The sequence below is a fragment of the Hemibagrus wyckioides genome, linkage group LG21 (genome assembly GCF_019097595.1).
Source record: "Hemibagrus wyckioides isolate EC202008001 linkage group LG21, SWU_Hwy_1.0, whole genome shotgun sequence".
In the NCBI taxonomy this organism is placed as follows: Eukaryota; Metazoa; Chordata; class Actinopteri; order Siluriformes; family Bagridae; genus Hemibagrus; species Hemibagrus wyckioides.
In genome coordinates, this window is record NC_080730.1 from 7,869,706 (window position 1) to 7,886,796 (window position 17,091).

The following is a 17,091-nucleotide window of genomic DNA, read 5'->3' on the forward strand; positions in this document are numbered from 1 at the left end:
CAGGATTAAAGGTTAGTGAACTTCATAAGTCACAGGATTAAAGGTTAGTGAACTTCATAAGTCACAGAATTAAAGTGTAAAACTGTAAACGTCAATTAGAAGATTTCTATCAGATAACTTAATTAATGGTTGAACTTTACTGAGATGTTTTAGAGCCACTGATGTGTTTCAGTTGTGCTTGAAGCTTACAGAATATTTTGTTTCACCGCAGCCAAAAAAGTGGATCTTTTGTTTAAAGAGCTTATTGTCTTCAGGATGTTTTTGTAATCTGTGGAATACAGAGCTATTTGTTTCATCTATACTAGTGAATACAATCATGAATGAAATGAAAGCATTCTCCAAGGTCCTGGTTGCAATATACTGTCTTATGGGGGAGAAAAACTGACATCACCAGACATCTTTTGTATTTATGATTAATATAATCAGAAAGTTCAGATAATTAAATAATCTCTGACTTGAGCTAAATTTATAGATTACACCGACCAGGCATAACATTATGACCCCCTGCCTAATATTGTGTTGGTTCCCCTTTTGCTGCCAAAACAGCCGAGCAACAGTAGCAACCGAGCAACAGTAGCTCGTCTGTTGGATCGGATCACACGGGCCAGCCTTCGCTCCTCACATGCATCAGTGAACCTTGACCACCCATGACCCTGTCTCTGGTTCACCACTGTTCCTTCCTTGGACCACTTTTGATAGATACTGACCACTGCAGACCGGGAACACCCCACAAGAGCTGCAGTTTTGGAGATGCTCTGATCCAGTCGTCTAGCCATTACAGTCAAGCTCAAACCCTTACACTTGCCCCTTTTCCTGCTTCTATCACATCAACTTTGAGGGAAAAATGTTCACTTGCTGCCTAATATATCCCACCCACTAACAGGTGCCGTGATGAGGAGATCATCAGTGTTATTCACTTCACCTGTCAGTGTTCATAATGTTATGGCTGATCGGTGTATACATGACATTATGAAGATGTCGTTTAATTCTATAAACAGACACTGTAGTGAATTTACTGAGGCAGTGTTGACTGACGTATTGTACGTTTGGTTTTCATCGATTTGTGCTATTGGTTGTTTTAATAGAACGGGGGCTATTCATGTTGGAGATCGAATCCTTGCCATTAACAATGTGAGTCTGAAAGGCAAACCTCTGAGTGAAGCCATCCACTTACTTCAAATGGCTGGCGAGAGCGTGACGCTGAAAATCAAAAAGCAGATCGATGGTAAGAGTTCTAAGAGCAATTTTCTGCTGCGTTCACTCGAGCTTACAATTTTAAGTGTTTCAAATCAAAATAGGTCGTTTTTAGCTGAAGGGTAGCTTTTAATTTTTGACCCATGAGGGCTTTTCACCCTGGGTCATTGTAAACTCCAGCTAAATAGAATCCTGGGTTATCTTGTTTCACGTTTCACTCTGCTCATAGGGTTAACAATTAATCCTGGCTCTTCATAATCTATTCATGCTTAAATGCTGGGTTAACGTTCTTATTTGCATATTTGTGCTGTCAACAACTAAGATTAGATAAATACAGCGCACTGCCGCTTTAAATAACGGCTTGTATCACGCTTTCGCTTGAGTGAGAAAAAGAAAATTACAGGTCTTCCATTCTGTGCCGGAGCAGGTGTTATCTTTCACAGCTTTCTAATCTTTTTTGGTCTTTTTTAAGCTTGTCACTTAGGTTGACCAGGCATATCCAGCTTCTGCTCATTTTTCTTAAATATTCAGTTTTTTCTGACTGCCATCCAGTTTCTGCTGAACAGACTTTATTGACCCTAAGTGTAAATATAAAATTCTCCATAACCACTGTGAATGTTCCTCTACACGGGAGTTAAGAAGGGAGCAGGGTTAAGAACGATGATAACCCAGGGTTAAGTGCAATGTGGAAAGAATCTAGAGAATCCCCAGAGAATGTATATGCTATGTAGTTAATTGTGAGTGCGGTTATCTTTATATATATATATATATATATATATATATATATATATAATAGAACATATATAATATATATAATAATATAAATATATATATATATATATAATAGAATATATATAGAACTTAAGATATTAGCTGCATTTACACTAAGTATTTCTGACATTACAGTGTATTTATATATACAATAATAAACCACATGACTTCTCTTTCTTGTATATGACTGATATGTACTATATTATATGACTGGAGTTATGAGCTGTAACTTTTAGCCGGGAATGAAGTTAACCTCCAGCTATTTAAAAAAGTTGACCCTCATATATAAAAAATTGTTTTCTTTCTTTTATACCCTCACTGTGTAAATCATTTTCAAAGAGCAAGAAGCACTATGGATATAAACTCGTAATATCATAAACTGAAGTGATTTATTGTTTAGAAATGTTTTCCTGTTGCCGTAGTGATGCATGTAAACGCAATGAGAAAATCAAAATTGTAAGGATAATAGTTGTATATTAGTATTATAAGAACCTTTTTATTCCTCCTAGTGGCAGATGAGAGGAAGAAGAACAATATAGATCTTGATAACGATCTCAGCGATAACGACGACTCGGAAATGACGGATTCTCAGAAGACCAGTAAATTGTCAGAGATCTATTCCACCACCATTCCCAGCGTGGACTCCGCTATGGAATCATGGGATGGATCCACTATAGATGCTAGTTATGGGAGCCAAAGTAAGTTTTTACAAAACCCACACATACCTCAGAAGCCACACAGCCAAGGATTTCCCTTGTGTCATTCACTTGGATATAATTCTCCACTTCCCTCTCAGGCGGTTACAGCCACCAGGTAGCAGGTATCGCCTTACATCCACACGAGTGGCGCAGTGCCAAGAACAGGAACAGCACCCCCCCTCCTGGCCACCGCAAGAACTACCTGCTGAGTGATGGAGGATTCAGTGAGGAGGACTGGGACAAGCATGCTGGGTAAGATTCAGTCTACACACATGGAGAGCGCTTGAGTCGATGGCCATGAGTACTCACAAGAGCCAGCTGAAGTCATTCAGGACAACACTGTAAATCTGTTCAAGTGTTTTACTGTGGTTATTAACGACATTTTATTTGAAATGACTAACAATTGAGGATATATCAAGCAGAGGTCAATACAAGTAGACTAGCAATACAAGATTTTTAGGAGCAACAAGGTAGAGGTGTATGAGCTAGTGTTAGTGTATATTTATTTATTTATCTATTTGTTTATTTGTTGGGTGGAGATAAGTTAGGGATTAGTTAAGCGTTTAAAGAAAGGTTGCGCTTTTAGCTGTTTGGATTGTGATGGATTCTGCTGTCCTGATTGATTGGGGATGTGGTAGCTTAGTGTTACTGATCAGAAGATTGTGAGTTTGAAGCCCAGGTCCACCAAGTTGCCTTGAGCAGGGCCCTAAATGCTCAGCTGTATAAAATGTAAGTCGCTCTGGATAAGGGCGTCTGCGGAATGCTGCAAATGTATTTTGGAAGTAAATTCCACTACTAAGGGAGGGACAGTGAGTTTAAAAGTCCTGAAAAGGGACCTAATGTCTCGCTGAGTAGGTACTGCTAATCACAGGTTGTAGGAAGGAACATAAACCTTCAAACTTCCTATACTGAAAAAAGGAGGTAGTCAATGGCTGTGGTCAGTCAGATTTAAGAAAGAATATTAAATCTTTATATCATGTACACAAGCTCGGGCACTGCTCAGGCCCTGGCTCACTAAACTTTAGGACACTGTGACTCAATTTCCAGAGATATGACTACATACTTACTCGGATTATAAAGCGGCACCACTGGCATTTATCAGCATCAGACAGGACTGATATCTTCAGCATTATTTTTTGCTATATATTGTTTAAAGTACATTCACAGGTTATCTAGTAGTTAGTGAAAGAATTTACTAGTCTTGTTTTAATTAACTACAATTGACTTATTTTTTAAATAAGAAATTGTTTTGATTAGCATTGAAATTTCTCAGATTTGTTTCTGTTTATTTAAAAATGTTTATCTGTGTGCTATATATTTTTTCCTAACAGAGTTTTAGATTCATGGTGTCCTTAGTCTGGACCTAATGATATATAGCTATAATTTGGCTTTAAACTGAATTTAGGAAAAATGAGTTTTTCTAATAATAATCCTTTATTTGTCATATGCACATTACACATTATAATTATTTTTAACATATCCCAGGAAGGAGGCTGGAGTCAGAACACATGTCCATCCCTGATAGTCACTTGGAGGTGTTGGGGTTTGTACCCCCAACCTTCTGTGCTGTAACCCAGAGTCTTTAGCATTGAACCACCACTGCTTTGGAAAATGATGGAAAAGTACTGAACGAAGCAATAGTTAATTATGCAACAATTAGCTTCTCTTCTTTCACCCCATTTAGATTTGTCAGACCTGTTCAGCCACTTTTGAAGACCAAAGCTCATGGGGATATTGCTGTTACTCTCATACCCTTTTCCTCCATCCTTCTCACCTCCCAGGCTGCCTAGTTTCCCCTGCCTTGCTAAGAATAGTGTCAACTATAAGAGTATGCCAAGTCCTAATTCATGACTCATGCTAATCACTGCTGCAGATTTGCCAGCCAGACTCCTGCTGATGGCATCATGCTGGACCACGAGGACAACTTCTGGTGCCAGGCTCTGGAGGACTTGGAGACATGTGGGCAGTCAGAACTCCTTCGTGAGATCGAGGTAAACTGGAGGGAGATGAACTCATCGTGAGAGTATTTCCACACTCGGGCTCTAAATTCAAGACAGTCATGGCTTGACACAGAATGATAGAATGAAGATTTTTCTGTGAAGCGTAATACGAGTAATAATAGTTGCGAGGTTAGCTATTAAGAATGAGATCATCTGAAACAAACTGGTATGCAATAAATATTTGGGAATGAATGACTTGTCCTGTGAATGATATGAAATAGCAAGTAGGTGTAAGATAAATTCCTTCGCTTTTTTGGTCTCAGGTCTGTTCATTACACCTATTTGTCTGAGAGTTCACTTCTCTTGCATTCGGACAAAAATAAAAGTACAACAATAAGTAAATGTCTGATTGTGTATTCACAGCATTAAAGTTCACAAACAGCCAGAGCAAAGGTAAAGGCATTCACACAGTGTTTGTTCATTGTTGGACCCAAACACTGTTAACTCTGCCAAATAAAGCTAATTATGCTGTTTACACTTTTCTTTTATAGGCCAAACTGTTGCAGCAGTCAGTCGTACTTTATAAATATCTCACCTTTCTTCTAGAACGTCCAGAACTTTCCTTTCATTTTGTAATATTTCATATATTTTTTCTTGTGAAGACAGGTTACTTTTTTTGTTTGTTTGTGTGGGATAAAATGTGGGCGTGAATCATCAGTTAAAATCGCTGTCGCCCACACGGTTATTTAATATTTCTGAAAGACATCTCTAGCCTTTTGTAAGCATTTTGTAACTGTAAGTTATCAGCCATGGGAAAGTCTTCAGGACAAAAGACTTTGCACTTTCAAGATTTCTAAAAATCATGACAAGCTGTTTGTTTTTTTTCCTGCTGGAAGAGAAAGAAAAAGGTGAGGCTAGTGTGGGAGTGATTGTTTATGGCTGATGTTATGTAAGTGCTAAGAGGAACTACTGTGTTTCTATATTAAATGTAACTGAGAGAAAGTGTCATGTCATGCTTTTATAGTAGTGGAATAAGAGGACTAATTATAATGAGAGGAAATGAATAAACCCTGTCCTGCCATAATCTGTTGTAAACGAGATTACCCATCAGCCCCAGCAAGTCACGTCACTGATTATTTACACTCGACTGTATTTATGAGTTGAACACACATGAAAGCCATCAAAAACTCATAATTATTTCAATTTTCTAATGGCCATCTTCATGGTTTTCAAGCGCTTCCATCCACCGCAATCTCATATATCTTTCAGCTGTGCATGTTGGCCATCCTCAGCAGCAGCGAGTGGTTTCCAAGCAATGAAAAGCCAAGCTATTTGTGTATTGTATCTCCTTCCTTGTCACTGGTGTGGTTGCTTTTCACTCTGGCACAGCATATTCTCCATATCATCATGCATTCGCTGCAGTAGGCACATTCCGAATGACTCTTTCTTCAGTGTCATGGATGCCAGGAAGACTGAGGGATGAAAAGAAACACCCTTGATCAGACATTCCTTCAAGTCAAGTCAAGTCAAGAAGCTTTTATTGTCATTTCAACCATATATAGCTGACGCAGTACACAGTGAAATGAATCAACGTTTCTCCAGGACTCCTGGTGCTACAGAAAACAACACAGAGTCGAAAGTAGATGATCATGTACTGGCATGTTTTTAGGGGATGGAAGAAGCCAGAGAAGGCATGAGGACGCAGGAAGAACTTGGAAAACACAGACAGTGACGCTAGCTTAGGATTGAAATGATAGTACATCCCATTCGTTTTAATTTATGGATTAGAAATAACTTGCATTTGATAGAATTCGTCTGTATTTGGAATTCATCATCACTTACTTCATGATCCTTCAGCCCCTGCATGCTTCATGTCTCACACTAATCACTCACTCCTGAGACTTTTTTGAATCTTTTGCCTTTCGTTTGCCTTGCCCAGAGGCTGTACTGTATGTTTTTCTGCTTCAGTTTGTATTCACCGTTTGTTTGTTCCTTTTACACCTTCCGCAGTAAAAGTCAGCACTTGTATGCACTGCCTCTGCAAATCTCTGACAGTGACCTAAGGACTTCCAGGAGAAACTGGAAAGTATTTCAAATAGATTTAGTCATTTAGAAAGATTACATAAGATTTTCTCCTGTGGAAAAAAAAAATCAAAAAGAAACCACAAACCAAGCTGAATTTCTAGAGACTGTGGTGGGAGATACTTGAGTCTTCAACAGAAGCAAAGAAAATCATAAAGCAAATCAAAAGATCTGCATCTGAAGCACTGCAGAAGAACCTGGCACCACATGAAGCTCACTTTGATCCCCTTTTGCCTTCAAACTGAAATATAACCTAAAATTTACATGGAGGTTTTAATAACATTGAGGATTATTTACACAGTCAACTTTGTATTTTTCCCAATTCCATTCATATTCATATGCTTGCTGTAGACGTTTTTGAGTCTCTAAGTTCAGTGACCTACCTGTTGTTTACTCTCTACAGAAAAAATGCTAATTTTATGTTAACTGGCATTTTGCATGTGTAGATACCTACCACTGATTTGAAAGCATGACTTATGGGGAAGCATTTTTCCTGATAGAAATACAAGTTTAGAAGTTACATACATAATACATTACAAACATAATACAATTTTATTTGTATAGCCCTTTTAACTGTGGACATTGTCTCAAAGCAGCTGTACAGATATGTATAAAATTAGGATGTAAATTATAAATTCATCAGTTTATTTCTAATAAGCAAGCCAGAGATGATGGTAACAATTAAAAAACTGCCTGGGACAATATTATATGAAGAAACGAACCAGACTTGAAAGTAACCTATCCTCATACTAGGGCGGCATGGTGGCTTAGTGGTTACCTCACACCTCCAGCGTCCTGGGTTCGAGTCTCGCTCCCGCTCACTGTGTGTGTGGAGTTTGCATGTTCTCCCCATTCTTGGTGGGTTTCCTCCGGGTTCTCCAGTTTCCTCCCACAGCCGAAAGACATGCTTCTAGGCTGATTGGAGTCTCTAAATTGCCTGTAGTGTGTGAATGAGTGTGTGTGTGTGTGTGCCCTGCGATGGGTTGGCACTCCGTCCAGGGTGTATCCTGCCATGACACCTGAGATAGGCACAGGCTCCCCGTGACCCGAGGATAGATCGGATAAGCACTACAGACAATTAAATGAAACTGTATACTACATAGTCAAAAATTGCAGCTTTACAGAAATATCTAAATACATATACTAAATTATACAATTTTAATTGAAATGATCAAGCCAGAGGCAACTGTAACAAGGAATAACTCCCTGAGAATCAGAAAGAAACTCATCATCATCCCAAGCTGTAATTTCCCTTCTATAAGGCATTTAGACTTTATCTACATTATAGAGCTAAATAAATTTCTGGCTAGCTGAGTTACACCAATCTGAATACCCCAAAAATTCCCCAAAATGAACAGAGATGGATTTACTATATTTCACTTAATGCTAATTATTAATACAATTGTTGTGCTTGTTATAGAGCTGGAACAGAAAACAAATCCTTAAACTAATGAAACAGTTGTGAAGCATACTTTTATGTGCAAACAGAAGTAATAACCATAGACTCTCTACATATACTTAAGACAGATTCTGTATTGTATGGACTACTAAACCTTTCTGGACATCTTTGCCAGGTCCCGGGGGCTGCCCCCTGTGACAACATTAGCTTGATAAGGGAGGGCTGAAGGTTATATTTATTATCTTGACCTGCCAGAGGAGAGACCACACTAGTGGTAATCCAACCCTGAACATTTTCCTCTGTTGTGTTTATTAGTTGTACAAGGCACCAAATTACTATTCTTCTTCTTCTTCTTCGTCTTCTTCTTCTTCTTCTTCTTCTTCTTCTTCTTCTTCTTCTTCTTCTTCTTCTTCTTCTTCTTCTTCTTCTTCTTCTTCTTCTTCTTCTTCGTCTTCTTCTTCTTCTTCTTCTTCTTCTTCTTCTTCTTCTTCTTCTTCTGGCTAGGGTGTCTATAGCAGCTCATAGAACTGTCAGGTAAAAATTTGGCAGTCTGATTAGGGAGGGTCTCAGGAACATTCTGACCTAATTGGGATGTTCCTGATTGGTCAAAAACTTTATAATAACCAGAGACTCTCTACACATACTTCAGACTGATTCTGTATTGTATGGACTACTAAACTCTTCTGGACATCTTTGCCAGGTCTAGCACCACGAACTCTGAATGTTTCCCCCTATGATGCTGTGGCTGTATTTACCCGTGATTGTATTGTTTGTATTAGCTGTTACTGTAAGTGAGACCTCTATAACTATACAAATCTATGGATCATTCACAACACTTTGCATTTAGCTTCCGTTAACTAACATAATTTAATTACTGCATTATTGCACATTAGCAAACCATGAACTTCTGCATTAATTAGGCAATATTGCCAGAGCAAGAGGGCTGAATATCTGCAGGGCTTTGATTTAGATGGGGCCACAGGCTGAGGTCCGCAGGTAATCATAGTAACAAGTAACTGACACTTCTGACACAATATGACTAAATATTTTGCATATTTTTGCACCATCAACTAAAATAGTTCCCATCTGGATAGGCTGCTGGATGTTGCCATGTAATGCAGAAAAACCCCATATTAAGTGCAATAACAGATTCAATGTAGCAAACTATTGCTAGAATTAGCAATTGTATGTAGAAACACAAGCAGTAAAATGCATCAGTGCTGTTATATTAAACGTCTTAATGTCTATATCCTACAGTCAGAGATTTCCACCACTGTCTGTGCTCAAAAACACACATCATGAGTCAAACTACGAATCACTCTAGAAGTTATGGCTCTTCTTTTCTGTGATTGCTTTGTCCCTGAAAATGTTGCTTGCAGCTTTTTTTTACACAAAAAAACATAAAGCTCTAAAATATGTTCAGTGCTTCTGTACTGATTTCATAAATCACTGGTGTTTATGATCAACATTAGTTTGATAAGATTGCTATTTATTATCTTGACCTGCCTAAGGAGAGGCCACACTAGTTCTTACTGGTAATCCAACCCTAAACATTTTCCTCGGTTTTGTTTATTAGGGGTACAAAGCACCAAATTACTATTCTACATCTTCTTCTTCTTCTTCTTCTTCTTCTTCTTCTTCTTCTTCTTCTTCTGCTTCTTCTTCTTCTGGCTAGGAAGTCTACGGCAGCTCCTAGAACTGTCTGGTAAAAATTTGGCACAGTTATTATTGCAGGTCTCAGGAACATTCCTTAGAAGTCCCTGATTGGGCATAACTTTTGAATTGTGTCCAAAAATGTAAAAGGGCATTCCCTGGGTCGAGACCCTGAACGCTATTATAATAATTTCTGCCTACATAGACCAACCTGGACATAATTTTGAATCCTCCAAAGGTTTTGCCCATAATGGGCCAATGAAAGTGACAGCAAAGCCACCAAACAGGATAGCTGATAAATAGCTGTATCTCAGCAAAGAATTTTGTTCATCTAAAGATGTTTCCAGTGCTTCTGTACTACAGGTTGATAAATGGTTGATAGCTACTGGTGTTTATGATCAACATTCGTTTGATAAGAGGGCTATGAAGCTTATTCATCAGCTTTACCTGCCTGATGAGAGGCCACAGTATCTATTTGATATTACTGTTATTGTAAAAAATAAGATTATTTTATTGGAACTCTGAGCCCCTAGGTTGCACTATTAAATGTTACTTGAAACAAACATATTCATGGCATCTTTATATCAGATGCTGTCCATAGATAATGATTAACACTGACATTACATTAGTACATGGACTACTCTGTGCTGAAAATCTATAAAGCATATAACATTACTCTTTCTGTTCTAATCCACACAGACTCCAGTTCAAGAATGTTCTTTATATCTGGATCTAAAATGTATTCATTAATTTGTCAGCCATCACAACTTTGCTCACACCAGATCAAAATATAATAGTCATTATGCAGAGTTTGAATAGGAATTTGTCTAAATCACGATGAAAAATGTAACGTGTTAATAATTTCCGTGGAAGGGAGTGTGGAATAGTGCTTCTGAAAAGCTATTAAATGACATCTTCATAGCTTTCCAGTTAACTGTGTTTTATTAAATTGCATTAGATCATTTCTAAATCAACACTTGGCAGCCAATCAGAGTTCCATACAGAGCTCGCTATTGAAAGTTGATGAGCTGATTTAGCAGTAATCACTGTTTGGCTCTTGTCCTCTCACTCAGGCCTCAATAATGACTGGCAGCACTGTGAGTTTGGGAGTAGAGAGCACCAAGTCTCAGAGCGAATCAGGGAGCCAGGCCAACATTAGCCCCCTTAGAAAGAGCTCACATCTTCGCAATGAGGCCAAGAGCAAGAGCACGCTACGCATGTCGGAGAAGACCTGGGAATCACGGAGGATCAAGGAGGAGATGCAAGAGATCCTGTCTCCCACTCCGCTAGAGCTGCACAAGGTCAGCATATACCACACAAGCTTCATACCTAGACTACTTAGACTACTGAATAAGCATCTAAATGTAGATGAATACATGATTAGCAATGAACAGGTAATGTGGTTTAAACAAGTACATACACATACAGTACATACATACAGTATACCATTCACTTAGAGCATTAATTCATTAATCTTTAGCCTGGTCAGGGTCACTATGGTTTAAATGATGCTATGAGATGGTTTTTTTTTAATATTTGGAAATATTAGGAAGGAAGGAAGGAAGGAAGGAAGGAAGGAAAGAAGGAAAGAAGGGAGGGAGGGTTTGTTTGGGTGGGAGGGAGTGAGGAAGGGTGGAAGGCAGGCAGGAAGGATGGAAGGAAGGGAGGAGGTGAGGGAGGGTAGGTTTTGGGGGGAGGAAGTAAACAAGGAAGGGAGGGAGGAAGGAAGGAGGTGATGGAGGGTTGGTTGCAGAGGAAGGAAGGAAGGAGGAAGGAAGGAAGGAGACACACATATTTGAAGTGCTAAACAGATTAAGTTAGTGCCATTTCTGAGAAAGAGAACTTGTGATTATGTGAAAGCAGAACCACAAATCAGTTGTTCATTTTGTACTGTTGCACATGAATCTAAAATACATTCAACTGACCTTTCTCAGGTGACAGTGATTAAGGATCCGGAAAGAGATGACTTTGGCTTCAGTGTGTCAGATGGTTTCTTGGAGAAAGGCGTCTATGTAAACATGATCCGGCCAGAGGGTCCAGCAGACCGTGCAGGACTCAGGCCGTATGACAGGATTCTCCAGGTGCGCTTCATATCTCTGCTTCCCTCAGCTGCATGTCTGTTCTTTGTTCACAGCTCACATAGTTTATTGTATGCTCTTTGATTCTCAGCCATTTGTAGAAAGAATAGAGACAGGGATGTGTCCTGAGAGCCTGGGGTGGTACTGGCTCCCACTGAAATTTGGTTTGCCTCTAATAGGAAACAGCATGTCAGAAGTGGACATGGAAATATTCTGTTTGAATGAGAAAAGCAGCACAAAGCTTTGAACCTGCACTATACTGTGCTATAACATTAAATCTGATTCGCAGACAAATCTCAAATACGATTGGTCGGAAATTCAAGTACAAATTTGATTAATTTTCTAGAACAGTGCCTCTGACAATAAACATATTCTGTATAGGTGACGTTTTCTGCAAGGAGATGTTTAGTAATATGGAAGGATTGTCAGTTCCTTGTAAAAGTGTAAATGTAGGTTTTCTGACGAAGGTTAGTATTTAGGAGGGTGGGCTTTGCAATTGCTCAGAAACAGTAAAGCTGCAGTTTTGCCTTATTAACATAAAGAAGTTTAAAAAGAGAGAGAGATAGAAAAAGAGAGGCTGTTGAGGGAACGACAGTTCCTAGTGAATGTAATGTACACTGGAGATAAAACAATCTACACATCCCTGCTCAATTTGCAGGTTTTTGTGATACTGAAGTCCCCGAAAATTTAAAATGGATGATTTTAATGCCTTTTATTATGATATTTTAGCCTTAAGGTTGCCTACAATATAGTGTGAAGATACAGAAATGTCGAAATGTACAGTCTCACTCTAGCAATACGGATCCGCAATTTTCATGGCATCATTCTGCACTTCAGCTTATCATTAGATTTTAATTTTTTCAATTCATTCATTTTAAAAATCTTTTCGATGTTCGCCATTTTGCAAGCTACCTTCAACTGGCAGAGACGGCCATTTCTACCTTCTAAACCGCAGAGGCATTGTCTCCAGCACAAGTTTTTACATGACAATTATTATATCAAATCATGTTATAGCTTGGGCTTGTGTCCATTATACTAACTGTCAAGTAAAGCTTACCCTGGGCTTTGAGGTAAACTAAACACTACTGACTCTTTAAAAAGATCAGAGGATGTCCCACCCTGACTTCCTGTTTTACTGGAAATTACTTAAATCAAATCACAATGCGTATTTCATAGCAATACGAAGAATAAAATATACGAATAAAAAAGTTGTGAAGCTTCACACCTTACAAAACTTAAATGATCTGCTCCTAACATGTTGGTCCCAGATACCACATCACACCTAGTTGATCACGGGTCAGGGCAAAATTGTTTCGAACTGACTAGCTAGCTAAATTAGCTCATTTGCAAGTGCATGAAATTAGACTTCAAAATAAGTTACCATACCTTTGCTTTTGTCGTCCTTGAAGAACAGCATCTTCAAAACAATCTAAACAATTTAATCTAAACATCTAAACAATACAATCAATACAAGACAATATTAGGCAGGTGGTTATAATGTGTATATGGGTTGCTAGTGGGTTTTTTAGAGATTGGGTCAAAATGTGTCTTTGTTTTCAGCTGTTTAACAAAGGTCTGCATGGTTTGGACCAAAATGTTGTATTGGAGTATGCATTATTTCTATTATCTTGATTAGAGCTCCAATTACAGCTGGGAAAGTGCAGCCCCATAGCATGATGCTGCCACCACCACGCTTCACCATGAGTATGTTGTTTTTGTATTCAACATACAGTATCTTTCAGAATAATGTCTACTTTGGTTTCATCAGACCATAACACATTTGTTTTGGCAAAACCTAGGTGGGACTGATTTTTTTTTTTTTTTTGTCATTAGAAAGAGCTATCATATTGCACTCCATCATAATCCAGACATCAGTAGTTGTTTTATACTTTTTGCCTTTGTAAGGCAATAGAATGGAAAGGTGGGTAATTATCTGACATGATTTAACTTGGTTTCATTTCTCACAGCGTAACAACCTGCAATTTGAACAGAGGTGTGTCGACTTGTTATATCTACCGTATGTGGTAACAGGACGTTGTTTTGCAAATGTTCTACAATGTTAAATTTAACTATAAAGGAAACAAGATCAGTGTGTCATGCTTTAATGATTAAACAGTTTTTTAGCAGTGCTATGCAATAAGTGAAAAAACTGCTCTGATACAGTGTATATAATTATTGTTGCATTCCCAGGTCAATCATGTGAGAACACGAGATTTTGACTGCTGCTTGGCCGTGCCTCTTATCACAGAAGCTGGAGATAAACTGGAGCTGGTTATTAGCAGAAATCCATTAACTCAGCCCGGTGTTGGTCAACCCCTCGACTGCCATTCACTCTCAGCTCCTTTGACTCATAGCCGAGACCACAGCAACAGCACCATGGACCTGTGACAGCACACTAACCTGTCAATTACATCCTGAAACGGAAATTCTCCCGGAACTGCTCTACATGCCATTCAACGGACCATATGTTGAACAGATGTGACAGTTTTGGATTTCGGTTTTCAGTAAAACATAAGCAATGATCTGTGCTAATGTTTCTTTTTAAACAGAACTGTGATTAAAGTGAAACAGGAAGTGTGAATGAGCTACTAGACCTTGTCCAACACTTACAGAATCTTCTTGTTTGAAGAGCTGCTTCTTGTCCAGCGGCATAAAAAAAAAAGAAATGATCCTGGATGAAGGTCAAACTTTACACCATTGTGTATAGTGTGCACATTTGTTGTCTTTTCATGATGGCCATCATACTTTAGAAAATGCCCTTCATAGAGTTTTCATTAAACACTGTATTTTTCCATTATCAAGCCAGTGGTTGAGTAAGCGTGGGCTGTTTGCTTAAGCAAGATTGAAAATATGTTTGGCATTGCCAGGCCAAGTACAGCCCTAGAATTGGCTCTCTCTCTCTCTCTCTCTCTCTCTCTCATTTCTAGTCATTCTTTCTTGCCCACTCATGCCCTGACTGAAGAGTGGACAAAAACAATGCACAAGAGGATTTCTTCTGCAGTATTCTGGCTAAACTGAAACCTAAAAAGTGCTGTTTGATTTCTGAACAAAACTCTGACATGACATACTATTCCTTTATTTGACAAAGGCGGTACAACCATTTGGATTTGTTTGTACAAGAAGACAAATAAATTTCTCACATCTCCAACCATACACACCTCTTCAAGCACTGATGTGAAGAAATAGAAACAAGCCTTTTATACTAGTCACAAAATGATGTAATCAGGACAAATACACACACACACACACACACACACATGCCAGTCCATGCCAGTGTTTGCGCTTAGATTTGATACTGGGAATGACTTTTCTGCTCATGCACTTAAACCTTTCCACATTTTCTAGTGTTACATCCTGGAATTAAACTTGGATTTAAACAAAAAAAAAAAAAAGAAGCAGACTTTTTGATGTGACTCCGTGTTGTATATATTGATCCTGAACTTATTTTATTGATTTATTTATTTTTTTTCCCATTCTACTTAGCAAATTGCCAGGTTTTGTCAGCGACCATTGATAAACACCAATTTTCAATTCTTGCTCAATTTGATTGAGGTTTGGAATTCTATTAACTAACATATTCAGGTTCTTGGTTTCGAGTCACTCCAGCCTTTATTCTAGCCTATCTAGATTCAGCAGAATGCTTAGGGCCACTGTCCTACTGCGCAGTGAACCTTCACCCTGTGTCAAATCTCTTTCTAGGGTTGCCATGTATTTGTCTCCATCCATCTTACCCTCAACTCTTCCCAGTTCCTACTCATAAAAAAAAAAAAAAAAAACCATCCTGAAAATATGACACAACCACCACCATGCTTCAAATGTGAAGATGTTTCTCTCACAGTGAGGAGCATTGTTTGGATTCTCCTAAACATAGAACTTTGTGCCAAGACTTTTGCTTTCCAAATTCTTTTAGTCTCCAAAATGTTATAGGCTTTTTCCATAAAGCCCAGCTTTGTGAAGTGTTCTGGGTATAGATGTCTTGTGAACTGCTTCTACCATCTTAGCTGTGGATGTATTCAGCTCCTATAGGGAGCTTTTGTCCCTTGTTTAGTTCTCTGACTAATGATGTCTTTACATGGCTTCACTGATCACACACTGAATGAATATTTCCTTTGGCTTCATGACGCTTTTTACTGTGGAGACTTCTGGGAAAATATAGGTAATAGTTTTGAGATGTTATTTGCACAGATATGAACCCCCATTTAAATAATTATGTGATATCTATTGACAATCGGTTGTACCAGAATTAGTTTTCCAGCAACAATACTAATGAATCCTGAAGCAATTTGACATTTTTATTTGTTAATAATTTCACAAGCTGTATATATATTCTCCTGCCTTTAATATTTTGAGCTCTGTAGATTTATGTGGAATACAATTCCATATAAATCCATTTCAATTTCAGGTTGTAAGAGTAGAAAATGTGGAAAAGTTAAAGGGGTTGGTGTTAATACATACAAGGCTCTGTAACTTTAACAATGCAACTTCACCCTTCACCATGTGTGTTCAGGACTCAAGGGCACATTTCTTCCCTTTCACAATGGGCTTTGTAGGCGAGCCATGCTATAACTGCTGAAGCTTGCCAAATATCTCAGACATTTTGTTCAAGTTATTTTCATCTCACCTTCCCGAAAAAGGTCTCATAAATCTGTGTGTAGCCAAGTCACATTTGGAAAGATCAAACCTTTGGGTTTAGCCTGATTTGAAGTCTGTTTTTTTCAGCACGCATTTATAAGAGGCAGACACTAAGTGGTCTGGTGTAGACTAAGGATTGGCAGCTAGTGCATTTAAAAAAAAAAAAAAAAAACATTTCCATTCCATACAACAACCTCCACTTTAAGGGAAAAAAAAAAGTAAAAGATTACACAAATGATCTAGTGAATTTGCAAAATGCAGCAACGTCTGATTTTTGGGCAAAGCTTCCAGATTGTTTATTTGCCCTTAAAATCATGCCATCCTTTATATAGACTGACTCTAAAATCATTCCTGTTGCCATAATAGTTTATTTTCTGAGTATTCAGTGGAATTATTTCCTGCCTTCTTTGCAGTCCTAATGACCATGCTGGAAAGCACAAGCGAGATCTATTTCTAATAAAAACAGAAAGCACTCATTGTTCTCAGAGACTCTGGTGAATTCACGCTGGAACAATCCAAGGCTCTGTTCACAACTGTCCCACCCGATGTCACTCCTTCATTCAGTCTTATAAAACTATTGACAATGGGCGAAGTTTCAGCTACAGATTTTTTCACATAGAATATTAAAACGTCTGCTTTTACTA

At 38.4% G+C, this 17,091-nt stretch overlaps 1 protein-coding gene across 12 annotated transcripts in view; it reads left to right on the forward strand.

The window, feature by feature from the left end:
* Positions 1-16,923, forward strand: part of grip2b (glutamate receptor interacting protein 2b) — a 194,445-nt gene extending 177,522 nt beyond the window's left edge. For all 12 annotated transcript variants that reach the window (XM_058373057.1, XM_058373059.1, XM_058373052.1 and 9 more), the window contains exons 18-24: positions 1,086-1,225; positions 2,475-2,663; positions 2,762-2,915; positions 4,537-4,654; positions 10,811-11,038; positions 11,672-11,818; positions 14,006-16,923. In XM_058373057.1, coding sequence (XP_058229040.1) covers positions 1,086-1,225; positions 2,475-2,663; positions 2,762-2,915; positions 4,537-4,654; positions 10,811-11,038; positions 11,672-11,818; positions 14,006-14,203 — 1,174 coding nt within the window. In that variant the 3' untranslated portion in view covers positions 14,204-16,923. The remainder of the gene's footprint in view (positions 1-1,085; positions 1,226-2,474; positions 2,664-2,761; positions 2,916-4,536; positions 4,655-10,810; positions 11,039-11,671; positions 11,819-14,005) is intronic.
* Positions 16,924-17,091: the final 168 nt, after the last annotated feature.